At 40.7% G+C, this 16,198-nt stretch overlaps 1 protein-coding gene across 1 annotated transcript; it reads right to left on the minus strand.

Annotated features, from left to right (window-relative positions):
• Positions 1–325: 325 nt before the first annotated feature.
• vwa7 (von Willebrand factor A domain containing 7) lies at positions 326–15,151 on the minus strand. Its single transcript, XM_023299847.3, has 17 exons — positions 14,739–15,151; positions 13,114–13,393; positions 12,692–12,925; positions 12,373–12,469; positions 10,926–11,060; positions 10,582–10,777; positions 10,326–10,495; positions 6,896–7,008; positions 6,663–6,779; positions 5,667–5,879; positions 5,306–5,438; positions 4,872–5,024; positions 3,724–3,816; positions 3,327–3,613; positions 2,187–2,323; positions 1,876–2,035; positions 326–1,741 (listed from the first exon to the last, which is right to left on the minus strand). The coding sequence occupies exons 2-17, from the start codon at positions 13,354–13,356 to the stop codon at positions 1,190–1,192; spliced, it is 3,033 nt and encodes a 1,010-aa protein (XP_023155615.2). The 5' UTR covers positions 13,357–13,393; positions 14,739–15,151; the 3' UTR covers positions 326–1,189.
• Positions 15,152–16,198: the final 1,047 nt, after the last annotated feature.

The following is a 16,198-nucleotide window of genomic DNA, read 5'->3' on the forward strand; positions in this document are numbered from 1 at the left end:
AGATATAATATACAAGATATTTTCCTATAAAATTAAAGTGAAACACTTTCATCTGTGGTTGCCAGCATTTAAACAGTATGTTTTTAATTGTACCTGCTTTTAAAATGTCTATCTTTTATTGAGATATGGACCTTAAAAGTTGATAATTGGTAAACCTTAACTCTGAGGAATCACACAATATTCCACCAGCAACACTCATATATGGTTACCTCCAGGCTTGTTGAATCTAAGCATCACTAAACAGAACCTGTCTGCCACTGTAAAGTAGCTGAAGGTTCTCAAAAAGCAGCACATGATGCCACGTTCTAAAGAGATTCAAGAACAGTTGTGAAACAAAGTCATTGACATTTATCATACTGGAAGGTTCCAAAGCCATTGCTAAAGCTCTGGGACTCCAGAGAACAACAGTGAGAGACAGTATCCACAAATGGAGAAACATGGAACAGAGGTGAACCTTCCAAGACTGGCCGTTCGACCAACATTTCTTCAAGAGTGTGTCGATATCTCATCCAGGTCACAAAAGAATCCAGATGAACATCAGAACTGCAGGCCTCACTTGCTGCAATTAAGGTCCATCTATATGATTCCATTATAACGAAGACTCTGGACAAAAATGGCCTCCATGGGAGAGCTGTGAAGTGCAAACCATTGAAAAGAACACAATGGCTCATCTAGTATTTGAAAAAAATATCTGGATAAGCCCCAAGACTTTTGGGATAACATCCTGTGGACTGATGGGTCAAAGGTGGAACATTTTAGAAGACATGGGTCCCATTATATCTGGTGTAAAGCTAATACTGCATTCCACAAGAAGAACATTATACCAGCAGCAAAACATGGTGATAATAGTGTGAAGGTTTGAGGCTGCTTTGCTTCCACAGGACCTGGACGACTTGTCATAACTGATGGAGCCATAATTCTGCTCTCTATCAGAAAATCCTCCTGGACAATATCCATCAATCAGTTCATGACCTAAAGCTCAACACAACTAGGTTATACAGCATGAAAATGACCCAAAGTACACAAGTAACTCCCCTCTGAGTGACTCAAAAAGAACAAAAGGTTCTGAAGTGGCTTGAATCCAATTCACATGCTGTGGCAAGACCTCAAAAGGGATTAATTCCTTGTCTGGAATCCAGTGTTCGACACCAATCATTTTGACCAGCAAAACATTTGTTATCACGCTGATCTAAAGCAGGGGAGACCACAGAAGACCTAACAACAAGAAAAACACGCCTGAAGGCATTATCCGTCCAGTCCCACCAGATTCTGTGTCTCTTAGCTGCTTCTGCTGACCAGATGTTAGATGACAGCGTTTCATGTTTCCAGCTGTGTCCCACACCAGCATCTCTGCCTGAGCAGAACAGCAGCTGGATGTGTACCTCGCCCACAGTGGCTGAGATGAACCCAGAAACCATTCAGAAACATTCAAAGGGGGGTCTCCTCTCTCTAATGTGGCCTTGTGGTGGTGATGATGGGGGCCTGTGCTGGTTGTCTTATCCCTGTGTAACTGTTTCTGGCCAGGGTCGGACTGGGCCTCTCCAAGGGTATCTTCTGTGGGCGTGGGGCTGTGGAATAAAGTCAGAATACCTTCACCCTTCTGCAGTTGGAGGGCAGCAAGGCCTGAGCGACCGTTATCTGACACAACTAGAGACACGGCCCAGCTAGACTCATTGCAAATGGAAGGACAGTTAGACTGGACTCGTGCAGCAGAGCAGGACGGTGGCGAGGTGTCAGAATCCTACAGGAAACAAGACACAGATACACTTTGATTATGCATGAAATCAAATTTGAACATTCACAATAAGAGTAAACAGTAAAGGTAGGCTCCAAAAAGAGAACATCTTTGTAGTTTTCATGCATCATTTCATTTACCAGGGGGACCACAGTCAAGTAGGCCACTGCATAATTGGAGTCTGGAGAGTCGAGAGCACGCACGGTAAGTGTTAGGGTGACAGTCGCTCCTGCCTGAGCTTTGGCAGGGGTGTGGAGCTGCACCTGGCCACGGAAAGACCCCTTTTCTGCAACAGGGAACCTAAAAGACAAGAACTCAAATTTTAGAAAATAAAAATTTAAAAAATCCCTAAAGTTATTTTACTTAGGTATTGTACATGACTGAAAGGTGAAGGACACACACACATACAAAATTAATTTTGTTTAGTATTCAGTTTCTTATTTAGCTGTACCTGTGTGGTCCTCTCGTGTGAAGATAACCACAGTTGTCGTCAGCAGTCAAACTAAAGAGCCGTTCTGGACCGTGGTTCAGGATGTTAAAGTCCACTACTGTGCTGTGACCAGGGACAAGGCGGGGGACGGACAACACCTGAGGAATAAAGACACACAAACTGTTCTATGGACTGTATTGAAAACTGTGGAATTAGTCGTAATTTGATATTTTGAGTACAAAGGTTTTTAATTTCTAGCTGACAATAGAAGGCAGCAGTTTTCCAGTTTTGGTAATGATGAGGCAGCAGCATTATTTAGGAAGAACAAGAATTAAACACAACACCGACATTCTTGATGCATTTGTACATCCAGCTGCTAACAAGCAACATTTTCTATTATTTTCGAGTTTTATCTGTGGCTTCTCCTTCTTTATTTTCCATTTTTATCTGTACTTGGGTTGTCCTTTCTCTTTTTATTGTGCTCCACTGCATTACATTTTTTGCCTGCCATTTGGAGCTGCACCAGTAGGGTGCAGTAGGTTTGCCTGTATGTTTTTTTCTGAAAACAGCTGCTTACTGTGTATTTATATAACTGAATCTAAACATACTGTGGGCCAAAATGTCAAAACAAAGAATCTAAAAGGCAATAAAATTCTCCATGCAGAGGAAGAGAACTGAATCAGGTGATAATATTCTGTAATATTTTTTTTTAAACATGAGACACCTCTCATGTTTTCAAATGTTTCTAAAATATTGATAAATGCAACTTTAACCACCTAAGATCTGGCGTTCACATATGTGGACATTTTTTTTTTTCAAAAAGAGCATATTGTTCATAATAACAATAACAACAACAAAAACAATACTAATAATAATATACCATAAATATAATGAAATATAATAAATATAATAATCAGATATCAGATATTATCTGATTATTGTATTTATTGGTTACTCCTTATCCCAAATAACTAGAAGAAACCAAAGTTTGGGTCTTAAGAGGCTATATTTATGTTACATCACCTAAGAGCGCCAAATGTCTTTGAGATAAAACATATTTCACAACTGAGTTCAGTTCTGTTACTCAGTAATAAGCAGAATTCCGTCAATATTACGATAGAAGGCAGTGTTATCTTGTTCAGCATTGTGATTACTGATTACCTGTATCTGAACATGAGTGGGATGTACCATCTCTGTGGAAACTCTCTCCAGCTTGTCTCCTTTGCTGTCTTGGCCTGTAAGTCGAACACAGAAGGGAACTCTGGGAACAGGATCCACCAAGCCCACCAGCTCCTCCACAGAGTAGGCTGATGATGCTGATGACGAGGAGTTCAGCTTCACATGCTGGAGGTTCTCCCCTTCGGCTCCCAGCAGGGTGGCGTGACTGAAAGATGCCTCCTCATCTGAAGCCAGGCCTGTAACAGCCAGCACCAGAAAGGCAGGGACACCTGAAAAAAAGAAAGAACTACAGTTCAGAACTACATTCCCAAGAGTGAAACTTGCTTCATGCTGCCACTGATATATCATTCTTATATAAATAGAAATCTTAGTCCCTCACCTGCTACAGGACTTCCCTCCACTCTGGCCAGACCCGGGTGGGTCTCATTGGTTACAGTGGCAAAGTAATACAGGAAATCCACACTGCTGTCACCTGGTGGTGCAGATCGAAAGACAAAATCACTCTTTGTCCCTTTACACATGGAAGGAAAGTTATATTGAAGAGTGGTTTTGTACAGTATATTATAGGTCAGAGCTTTTGTGTACATGTAGTTCAGTTGAGCCCACACTAAACAGAGTTTACGTCACTCTTTACCTGCTTGAAATTCCTTGTCTGAAGTTCAGGCTTTTTCTTACGTAGCTTATTTACGTCACCATGTAAAACATTTTCCCAGCACTTACCTAGCAGAACGCCCTCAGACTAAGAATGATCAACTGCCCTGCAGTCCTAGACCTGCTGGTATGAGAGCTTCATCCCTGCTATTGACTGTATATGAAGATGGTTGAATCCTCTATGATGTCTTCCATGTTTTCCTTAAGGGCAGTGTGACTGTGCAGTGCTGTCAACATTTCACCAGTGCCTGACTCCTCTTAATTCCCATTTAATCCTAAATTGAGCAAAGAGGTGGAGCCTGAGTGCAGCTGAGGTGGGCCATTCAAGTGTCTGTGGGCCATGACAGTATCCAGCCACCTGTCACTCAAAACACTCATGTCTTCAATTATGCATAACTTTAATCCTTAGTACAATTTAAACATGTGAAATATAGAAAAAATTCTTCACACTTGTCATGAACGTACAAGTTAAGTATAGTGCTGACAATATTTTTTTGTATCAAGCTGTAAACATGTTTATTTCTGCTGTAAAGCTGGACATTTCAGATTGGGGGACGATGGGGACTGACTGACTTTTGGACTCAGTCTCAAGAGGCCGTTGGAGTAGCTGCAGTTTTTTGGCACTTCCATGCGGGTTTAATTTTTCAGCTCCGGTCCCCCTATACTCAGAGATCTGGGGTTATCTCACTGACCAGCTGAGCAATTAGAGAAGACTGAACTTTTCAGTGAAGGTGTAAAAGAGGATGTAAAGTGGTGCTGCAGAGATATACAGTATGAGAAAAATACTGACTTTTTGAACAGAAAGGTATTTACTTATATTCTTGCAGATCCCAAAATTAAGATTATTAAAATGATGTCATACGTTTTTTGCTTTACCTATTACATTAAAAGTGAGGTGTCCATCACTTGTGGCTTGGAGTTTCCACTGACCAGACTGTATAGGAGGAAGAAGGCTGATGCGGTACAGACCCTGAAAGTGCTCCAGCTCAGCGAGAGGGCCTTGCTCATTCAACAGTGACTGACTTTGGTCTGACAAGAAGAAGAAGATAAACAGCTGGGCTTGTTGTCTTTATCATCAGACGCAGAAAAGAAAAGTGGTTACATAAGACTGTATGAGATCTTTAGAGAATACTGCATGCAAGTGAGCAATTGCAATTTCAAACATATACTGAGTGCAGTTCTCAAAGAGTAGCTCTCAGAAACACGGTGTTTCCTGGGTATAGCTACTATTAATAGCTGAACTACTTGCATTCATTGTGGCACAAACGGAATTATTTGGAAACGCTTATGGTGCCTGATGTGACAGTTACCTGACGGACTGGTAAGGACACACTCCATCATAGTGCCAGTGACATGTAGGGTGACATTTTTTATGGAGTTGTCAACTCTAAAGGAATGGGTGGACATCATGTCGTGGTCACTTTCCACATGGAGGAGGGTCACCTGGAGAGGAAGGAGAGAAAAAACGAGCTTGGAATATCTGAACAACAAATACAAATGTTTGCCCTTCAAAGAGATTTAAACCAAGGAAGGCAGAGTTGAAAAGACTTCTAGATATAAAACTTTAAGCCACAAAGAGGAGGTTTTTAGGCCATAAGTCAACAACCAGAGAGGGACTTTAAGGACTTGTTTCATGTGATTGTGTGTAACTTGTTGACAACCACATTATACCTTGTCAGCAGCTGTGTTATCCTCCACTATGGAAGACACTCTGTGTATGTCGGAGTTGGTGGTGAATATTGTTAGTCCTCCTGACAGAGAGGACAGGGACTTGTAGAGAGAGAAACGATCAGGGGACAAAGGTTCCTTACTCCTCCTCTTCTTCCTCCAACTCCCTCTGCTTCCTGTTGTGTAGTTGGGGTCTTCAGTAAGGAGAAATGTCACCTGTGGGAAATTAAGAAGCTAAGTTGAGCTGAAAGAAGTATGCTAAAATGCAATTTGATTGATTGCAACCTCCCTTATTGTCATCACAGTTTCTTTGTGCAAGAGGTGCACAGTCTGTAAGAAAAGGCACACAATAGAGTTATACTCCTGAAGGTTCATTTCCTTAAGAATCCATCCTCATGTAAAAGTGTTTTTACTAAAATTAAATATGTTTAATTTAGCCACCTAAGGATTTAAAAAACATATCAAAAGAAAGACCAAAACATATCTCAGTGAGTTCAGAGCGCTGACTGTATATAAAGATGGACGAACCCTCCGTAACATCACCTATAGGTTTTCTGAAAAGCGGTTTTGAAGTGCAGTGTGGTGGCTATGTGAATCATAGGCCATGGAAGCATGCCATGGCCTTGAACTATTATTAGGCCATACTCTTAATTATGTGTATGTTTAAGCCTTATTACAATTTCAGTGGTTAAGCTATATGAAAATTCTTCCACTGTAGAGTTGTCAAGAACAAAGAATTTAGCTGTAGAGACCAAAACTAGGCTGTAGCCATGCCTATTTCTACTATGAAGTTGGGCATTTTAACATGGGGTCTGTGAAGGTTGCTTTGCTTCTGGGGCCAGCTTCAGGTGGCCGTTTGAGGAATTGCACTTTTTGGCATTGGCCACTGCTTGGTTCAGAGCAGTTCCTGATTTGCCTGTAAAACATCTTTACCACTGATTTTCAAATTTTCCAATCACAATGCAGCTTTTTTTAGAGAGGAATTCTCATTAAAGTTACCTTGCTCTGTTTCTCGAGGGTGAGAGCCTTTACTGCATCGAACAAATGAGCATCTTTAGGGGAAGCATCGGTGAATACAAAGATCTCTGACAGAGGTGGACTGTGAGTGAGAGCCAGCTGAAAAACATGCATCAAGGGAGCAAGTTAGCAGTTGCAGATGTATCCAACAATACTGTACATGCACAGACATAAACACCACTTATTTTCACTGAATGATTAACATTGAAATTTACCTGAATGGCAGAAAGGCACATCTCTGGTTCATCCCCCCCTCCCAGGGCCATCAAGCTGTCAATATGGTGCATAAACTGGTTTGGGTCCTCAGTCTCATACACTGGTCCTACCTCTGCAATACAGTATATAGAAGTTTTAGTCCCTCTGTCATTATTGATTGAACCCCTTTAAAATAATTTCTATGTATCTTAGTGACAGATACAGAAGTTTGTTTTTCTTTTCCTTGAAAATAATCACATTACATATGGATATGATAACAAGCTTAAAAAAAAAAAAAAAAAAAAAAAAACATAAGTGGGTGCTTTAGAATATGAGCAACAGCTTTTTGAAACTTGAGATATGTAACCCGGGTAGATAACCTCAGGTCATCAATAATCTGTTTTCAGCCAGTATTTTGAGTTCGTCCCTTGATTTGCTTTTTCTCCCAGGAGAATTAGTACCTTAAATTGGCCACAAGGTGGTAGTAGAGGGCCATTATTGTCCTTAAGATTGAATTTGATAAGTTTCCTTAGTGCGCGAAAAAGTGCTAGGGGTGGCCATCTTACCGAAATACGTCATCTTTTCTTTCTCTTGATGCACCCAGTCCTGTGTGGATGCTACGCTTGAGCTAGAGCTGGATTTACTTAGAAAACAAACCATAAAAGAGGTATTTTGACACTAAAGTTAACTGCAGAAGTTACGGAAGTAGACGAGAACCATCAGACATCTTTGAACCACGTAGAAATCGTTATTCCGGTGAGTTATGGGTGTTCTTCAAGGTTTTACCGAAGCATGCTAACGCTAGCAAAGTGAAGCTAAAAACGGGAAACACGAGCCCGTAGTCTGTCTAAAAAAACAGTCGGGATAACTTTGATAGGAATTAAATGGTTTTCCATTGATATCTGTTAACTGTTTTGTGTGTTTACTGAGTTATATGTTGTTACTACTTAAGTAATTCACTGTGTAAAATGAAGGATCGCCACTCGATGCTGGCTAGTTAAATGCTGCATATGTTCAAATGCTAGAGTATGTTTCATGCGGCTAGACTGAGTTACTGAGTCTTAGTGTTGTGTTAAACTGTAAAATGTGTTGCATTATCGGCTGTAGGCTGAGGGAAGAATGCATTTAAATTCAGAAGGTTATATTGTTCATCTATGATATGTTGCATTGTTATGTGTACAGCCTGTTATGAGCCAAGAAAGGACTGGCAGAATGGCAACTGTATTGGACACTTGTTATGGATTGTATGAGTAATTGTCTTGCACTTCCGTGTAGGCTATTTTTTTTTTTTTTTTTGAGGACTCTCTTCAGTGGGACTTCGATCTTCATCCATCTGCCACTGTGTGTTGATGTCCATCCACATCCATATCTCCATCTCCATCACGCTGGGATCGGCCATCACCTCGTACTGTCTCGTCGGACATTCATTATAAGGAGACGGTAGGATTTTTTTTCACTCAAAAATTATTTTTTGTTTGTTTGTTTGTTTGTTTGTTTGTTTTATTGCCCAGGGGTTTGGGTTTGATTTGCCTGGCTGGCCAGTTGTGGGTGAACAAAGACATTATTATCCTTGAAACTGTTGATGGACTTAATTGTGATTATTGTGAACTGTCACTGGATACAATGTTCTGGTTGTTTCAACATTCATGAGTTCAATTTTATACGGGGGTTCAATATATTTCTTTGCTAAAAATTTAAAATCTGTTGTCATTGTGTTTTTGGGGAGACTGTATTCTTAACAAAATTCTTTCCCGAACCAGAATTACACCTTAAGGTGTCAGAGCCGCAAGGGAGGGTTACAAATGCATCAAAATTTCTGGAACAAAATTCTAATTTACAGTCTATTTGACGGAATAGTTCCACATTCTGGGAAATACTCAGAGTCATTTTCCTGCCAAGAGTTACAAAAGACTGACTCTGCTCTTATTTCTCTGACCAAAATTTGCATTCTCTACAGTTCCCTAATTATTATTCTATGTATGGGTATGGGCAGTATGGGAAGTGTAAAATGATACATTGTGGTTTTCTGGGTTATGTGCTGGACAATTTCAGGCTCAGGTGCTTTACCTCCAATAAGCTACTGCAGTTTTGTTACATTTACACAGAACCAGGCGAGCGGCTTCCTTCTGTTTACAGTCTTTAAAATAACCTACGCTAACCTGCTGTTGGTGGTGGTTTGGTGTTCGCTATTCAAACATGGGACTGGTGTCAGTCTTCTCATCTAAAACTCCACAAGAAAACACACCAGCTTACTTCCCTTGATTAAAACTGCTATAAACATGTGGGCAGTTGAAAGCTACGCCTATGTGATTGCTGAAAACCTCATTCCAAAAATCTGTCTTAATATGTTGCCCTCCCTGCTTTCTGGTGGTCCCAAGACCAAGGTTGAAGCACAGGGAAGATCATGTCTTAGCAGGTTTAGCCTTTAAATTTGACCATGAATTGCCCTATCGTGTTAGGCTGACCCCTACACTGCCTGTTTTTAAAATCCCTTAATAAAACCGTACAGTATATGCTTGAAACATATCTCTGTTCCTTGACTTTTACCTCAATCTGAGAGTTGCTTTCATTTTCATTCTTATTGTGGTCTTATTGTCTTTATTTATTTTAATGTCCTCTAAACTGGTCCTGTCCATGTGTCGTTTAATGCATTTCGCTATTTTGATTGCACTTGATTGGTCAGTTGTTATTGTTTTCAAAGGTGCTTTATGAGAAAATGTTACATGAAATGCAACAATTCATCTATTAATCAGTTTGTCAATTATTAATTACCAACTATTACCAAATATTTTTAATCAATAGGTGTGAGGAATCTTTCATATATAAAAAAGTCTGATTCTAACTTCTTAAATCTGAACATTTTCAGCTTTCTTTCTTCTTCTATGACAGTAAATATATTTGGGATGTGGACAAATCAAGACATTTGAGAAATTTTGGGAAACACTGACATTTTATAGACCTGACAGCTCATTTAGAAATTAAGAAAGTAATTGACGTTAATCAACAGTGCGAATTATATTTAGGCGCAGCTTTACATATTTTTTTTTAAATTACATGTATATGTTTATTTATAAATTGTTTGATGGGGTTGCAAAATATTCCACACCAAACTCCTGTTTCCTTTTTTTTTTTCCAATGGAACAGTCTTCAGGCATGTCACGCTTCAAACAGAAGATAGCATTCCCCGTGTTGAAAGCTCACTAAGTACTGTATTGTGGTACTAAGACCTCCTGTAATGAGAACTGAAAACCCCTTTTCCACAGAATGAGAAACTACTCCAGGCCAAAACTACATAAAAGTGCAGTACATTGTGCTGTATTTAACCGTTTTTTGTTCCATGTAACTAGTAGTATGGCAGTGGGTAAGTGGACAAGATCCAGACATGACGGCAAGTCAATAAAAGGGAGTTTTACTGCTAAGCTTTACATGGCATTTGTGACAAACTCTCACCCGGGTCATGGAAGGGAACAAGCAGAAAGGTTCCAGGTTGCTCAGGGCTGTTGGCTCGGCTCTGGATGATGGAGTGAGCCCGGAAGCGAGCAGCGGTGATCTCCTCAAACATGCTGCCAGTGGTGTCCATGACGAATACTAATGCAGGAACCTGCTTCACACTGAAGAGCCTGTTTGGAAGGAATTACAGACAACAGCTGAATTTATTAACATGATGTTTTTCGTTCTGGCTGTTCCAACAGTGGCTGAAACTTACCTGAGAAATGTTTTGTGGCCCACAGTGTCTCTGAGGTCTCTCAGGACATCTAGAGTGGCCTCAGTAGCCAAAGCGGCAGCTTTCACATGGAGGTAATGGTGAGGGGAGAAGAAAGGCGAGGTGCTGTCCTTGTTGATGCCCCCTTTGGCCCCCAGGTGGCGACTGCTGTCCAAAATACCCCCATGACTACATTTGCCTGAAAAATATATATTTTTTTAAAGTTTGTGGACTGAATTTGAAAAGTAAAAAGTCTTAAAAATAATAGATACACAATGTTTTGAATTCACGTATTCCTTTGCTTTTTTTGACAGCACCACAGTGTGGCTGAAGTTGTACTCACATACCTTGAGGTTTTGGAGGGAAAGTGCTGAAGTAGCCAGTGGTGAGCAGCTGAGAGTCTTCCTGTGTGTTTGTCAGTCTTGGCAGGAGGTTATTTCGACAGGTATTACTGAAGCACTCCATACAGGTAGCAGTGTCCTCTGTGGAGAAGACGGATCAGGCTTAAACCTCCAGATCAGTGCTTTTTGAATGATTTGCAAAAATAATTCTTTCTTTGAAATTGAATTTTTTTTTCACTGCGGAGTTTATATTATGAGATTTTGATACACAAAACTATGACTGGATTGACACCAAATCACTGTTCAGTTCTGAGATCAGGTAATTAAGCTATACAATATGCAATATAATTGGTCACATTATGACTAAAGAATATTGGTTCTCAGTGAGTTTCATAAGTAACAAAAAAATCATAATACAATGAATCCACCATGCTACAGAAATGTACTGTATAGCAGTTTTATATGTGACTGTACAGCCACATACACCAAAGGAAAATTGGAAAAAAAAAAAAAAGACTTTTGGTCATCAAAATGCTTTGCTGCTTTTTTTCTGTCTTTTTGAAGTGATGATTACTATCTAAAGCTGGGATAGGTATTACTCTAATTATTATTATTATTGCTGTTATTATTATAATCATACATTTCTAGGCAAAAATTACATGAGTTTTTCAGCATATAATTGTAGTGGTTTGCGAGTAAACTAAATTTCTGTATCTCCTCCTGCCTGTTTTCAGGTTTTCTGTTGTAAATCTCTTGACAGGACACCTACACAATCACAGGTCTTTTTACTGGGATTAGGTGAAACTGTGAAAACCAACAAAGTCAGCAGTGGAGGTAGGATGTGGTGACTTTATGGGTTAAAGAGAGGACTTTCACTCAGGAGAGTGGTGTTTGAATAAAGTGTGAAGCACCAAGTGAAGGCTGACTTTTGCCTTGAGAGCTTTTGTATGTTGGAAATGCGTGCATTTGTCTTTGTTCACGGGAAGAACTGCAACAGCAAGGCTGTATTTTCAATTCTGGCACTTTATTGTTGTTGTTGATTTCCTTTTCCAGATTTCTACCTACTGATGCTTTAAACTCAGAGGCAGATATTGATTTACTTAAGGATGCACTGTGCAGCTATAAATGCTAACAAACATAATCTGTGTTAATTCTGACAATCATAACACTGCAATAGACAAAAACTGAACTACATCACAGTATAATGGCCTCCCAAGAAAGGGAATCTACAAACCATAAAAGGAAATTGTACAGCTCCAAATGTTACTATTTGGCACAATCTGATGTAAAAAAATATGGAAAAAAGCAAAATTAAAAATTCAGTTGATCATTTTGTGAAACGATCCTATATAAAGCTTGTTTTTCCTATGCAATAATACTAAATGAGCCTTTAGAGCACTTACTGATGTATGTGACTGAGTAGACTTGTAGTATCATCACAGGTGTGAATTACCTTTAGCTACAGGGACGGCAGGCTCATCTGGATGCAGCAAGTGGAGGTAAATGGAGCGCTGGCCCATCTCCACCCAGTTACTGTGGCTGTAGAAGTCCTGATGCACAGAAACAGTTGTTAAAACAACATATTGTTAATGTTTCTGCTAACACAGTGATCTAATTATCATGTAAATATACACATTCATATCCATACAAGCAGTGTGGCAGATGGTAAATGCCCACACATGATGATGTCTTTAAGCATATCTTGGAAAACCAAGCTAAATTCCTGCATCAGAATGTTGCCTCATAGCTCATATGAAAGTCTCCCTGTGTACCTGCAGAGAATGAAATAGTTGACCCAAGCTACGACGGGCACTTTGGTACTCTTTGGTTCGTACTGAGAGCACAGTCTGAGTCCAGAACAGCTGTAACATCACAATGCTGCTGTCGACTTGCTCTGAATCAAAGTGGTAGACTGGGTCCGACATGGTGGAGCTGAGGAAGTCCATGGCTGCATTGGACTTCACCACCTCTCCCACGGCTCTCCAGAAGCCTCGTCCCAGTTTGGTCTGAGAGGGAAGGAGATGTACCAGAACATTGCTCAAATATCTCAAAGTAATACAGAAAAAAAGAGCAATTCACCCAATGTTGCATGCTATGAAAACTGTCCTGTTTGCAGCATTTTAAGGTTATCATTGAACCTTTGTGAGCCACTGATGCTGACTCACTTCTGCACTGACAGTAAACATGAGCTCACCTCCTCATCTGCGTGGTTCCCCTGGTGTTTTCTGGCGCCCCTCAGAGTCTCCAGGGTGACACTGACGATGGCCCGCTCTGTAATGTACTGGTGCGTGTGTGAATCCCAGGACAGAGTTAACACTCGAGACCAAAAGTTAGGGAGGAAGCCCATGCATGGTAAAGCCAGGAGGAGAAGGTGTGAGAGAATAAACCAGCGCACCAGCTTTGTACCTCCTACGCAGATTCCTCTGCCCTGTGACATTGTGCTCTGGAGAAAAGGTGAGGAGGTCACATCCTACCTGTATAAAATAAAAGCATGTCAGTTGAAGTACACTGAAGTGCTAAAGCTTTTAATAGCAACGGAACAAGGCATATACATGCATAGATGCAAAAATGCTCTGTACAGCTAGTCAGTGTCACTATGAACGCCTCTCACATCCACAGTCAACTGCAAACACAGGACTTCTGGGAGAATCCTGCATCATCTGGCACCAGGACTTTGCGTCCTGTGAGTTGAGTGGTGCTGTCTCCATGGATCAGGCTTTTTTCTGTGTCTTCAATAGATGGTCAACTGGAGTTTAGAGGCCACGCTTCTTGTTGTGTTTTTGTTGTGTGACAGATTGTCCTGCTGGGGGAGGCTGTTGGCACTGGAGAGGGCAGTTGCCAAGATGGATTGTTTGCGGTCTCCAAAAATGTTTAGGTGGGTGTCGAGATAACATCCACATGAATGCCAGGCCCATGGTTTCTCAGCAGAACACTGCATTGTAACAACATTGTACACTTCCCCTGTCTGTGGTTTGAATGTTGTGGCTGATTGGTGCACATGAGCTGTGAAGCCTTGTTGTGTTAGAGGGCCATGTTGAAAATAATGCCTGTTCAAAAATTCAGATGTTTGGCTGAGCATTTATCACCAAATGCGTTTTGTAATGCTTCATGATTTTCTCATGTTAAAAAAAAAAAAGCACTTTCCGTTTGGTAAGTGAATAGATGTTCAATGACCCGACCCCTATTGTTCTGTAATGTTTTGTACTAATTCAATCATGTTGCGCCGGTCATCCGTGTGTCCTTTTCTGTCATCACCCACTCCTTGCCAGTACCCCCAATACCTCCTCTCAGATTCTTCTCAGCCCTGTCTGTACAGAGGCTCCTATTGTTCTTTGTAATCTTTATTCAGATACAATACTTTGGGTCTGTTCTCACAGTCTGTGCTTTCACAAGGGGTAGATTGAAGCAAAGCATGAGGCCTTTAACTGTTGCCTTTCTTTTGCCAGAATTCATTCAGCAACTCAGTATCAAATCCTCCTTTAACTCATTCTGAAGCAGGATGCAATATCTAATAATCATCCATTTCTCTACTTGTTACTGATTGCATTTTAGTTTGTAACATTTTCCATTATTGTTCACTTTAAGCAACTGTTCCTAATTCTTTGCTTACTTTGCCCATTAACAACTAATGTATTACCTCAAGCTTAGCCTCACACTCAGCTTCTTCCACCATCACAATGCAAACACACATTCTGTTCAAGTCATCATTGTACAAATTAGTCCCGGCCAAATTAATAACTTCATTTTACTGCTTAATGTTTGTATATTACAAAGCAAAGTTGTAGTTACAATTAAAGAATTTTAGAAAAATGTTCTCACCTCATTTCATCCTGTTTAGGCAGCTCAGCCTCAGTCGCAGACAAAACATCACAGATGCGTGCGTTCATATGACCACATACACTTTTTCTGCCACCTGCCAGCAGAGGAGCCGCTCCTCAGTGTCGCAGCATTTTTCTGCCTGTGCAACAAAACTATTGAGTCTTCACATTGGTGTGTCCTTGGGCTCTTGTCTCTGGCCGGCTCTGCATTGAGAAAAAGAACAACCAAAATATGAATGGAAGACGCACTTTGCTGAGCTTGGATGAGAGTCTGGTTGACAGTACGTGGTCTTGGGTGTGTTTCTTTGCTCGAGGGGCAACAGCATGAGGCAGAAGACATCTCGCCACGACTCCCCTAAAGCCTCCTGCCCCTCCTTACCCCCCATTAATGCACGGTGCATTGATTCACCACAATAGGGCCGCATATATTACCAGCCAGGGTGTTCAACTTAGGCCTGCCCCAACCCCCCTGCCCTCCATCCATCACTCTCTTTTCCTCACAAAGCCCCTCAAAAAAGAAAAACACTGCTTTTTTAAAACTTCAAACACCACAACCTCTTCCTCCTTTGCAGAATTCTAATGGCACTGCAAGGAATCATCAGCTGCATCAATTGCGAGCCAACGCTAGCTGTATTGCTGAACTTCTTCAGCTTGCGTAGTGAAGGAGATAAAGGATGTTTTTCAGCTTTGCTCATCTGCTCTTTCAGGAATTTGGCTGTGACTTTGGCTCCAGTTTCAGGGGTTGTTTGATCAAATGTGTTGGATCCTGTTTTAGCTAAGAATTTAAAGGGAAAGAAGCACAAAACAAAGTTCCTTGATAAACCAGAAAAACACCCACACAGAGGTTTCTGTAGTGCTGAGGGCTTCAGAAAGTGAAAGTAGGTGAGTGAGTGGTTACACAATCAAATAACAAATGCGTGACTACATGCACATAGAGGGAGGACTATTTTATGAAAACCTCAGTGTTTACTGGAAACCAGCTGCTGGTAAGGTTAATGTTTCCTGTTTCACTGCGGAGAGGTACAGGTTGTTTCTGTGCTGACACTTTTTTGTCTGGCTTTGCATCCAAGACAGTTTTAAACACAACTGCATTGTGTCTATCACATCAACCACGTAAATACTGCAACAGACACTCTCGGTACTGTACGACATGCTCAGACAGAAAGGAGTTCTGTTTGTGTGCGTATGGGAGAAATCTACCTAATTTAGCCATAATAGACGAAAGAAGAGAGAACAGTCTGAACAATACTAATGAAGACACTAATTTATGTAGTTATGCATCGTAAATGGTTGTCTTTTTGCTGTGATAGATATAAACTCCATAGACCTGTAAATTGCAGGATGATAAAGTTACATATTTTTAACAGTTGTAGATGTGCCTCGTTTTTCTGCTAGTCCTTATAGCTGATACCTTTCCCCGATGTTTTCTGTGCCTTTCTGCCCCCTCTTCTCCTTTTCTCA

Source organism: Amphiprion ocellaris, chromosome 7 (assembly GCF_022539595.1).
Source record: "Amphiprion ocellaris isolate individual 3 ecotype Okinawa chromosome 7, ASM2253959v1, whole genome shotgun sequence".
NCBI classification, from domain to species: Eukaryota; Metazoa; Chordata; class Actinopteri; family Pomacentridae; genus Amphiprion; species Amphiprion ocellaris.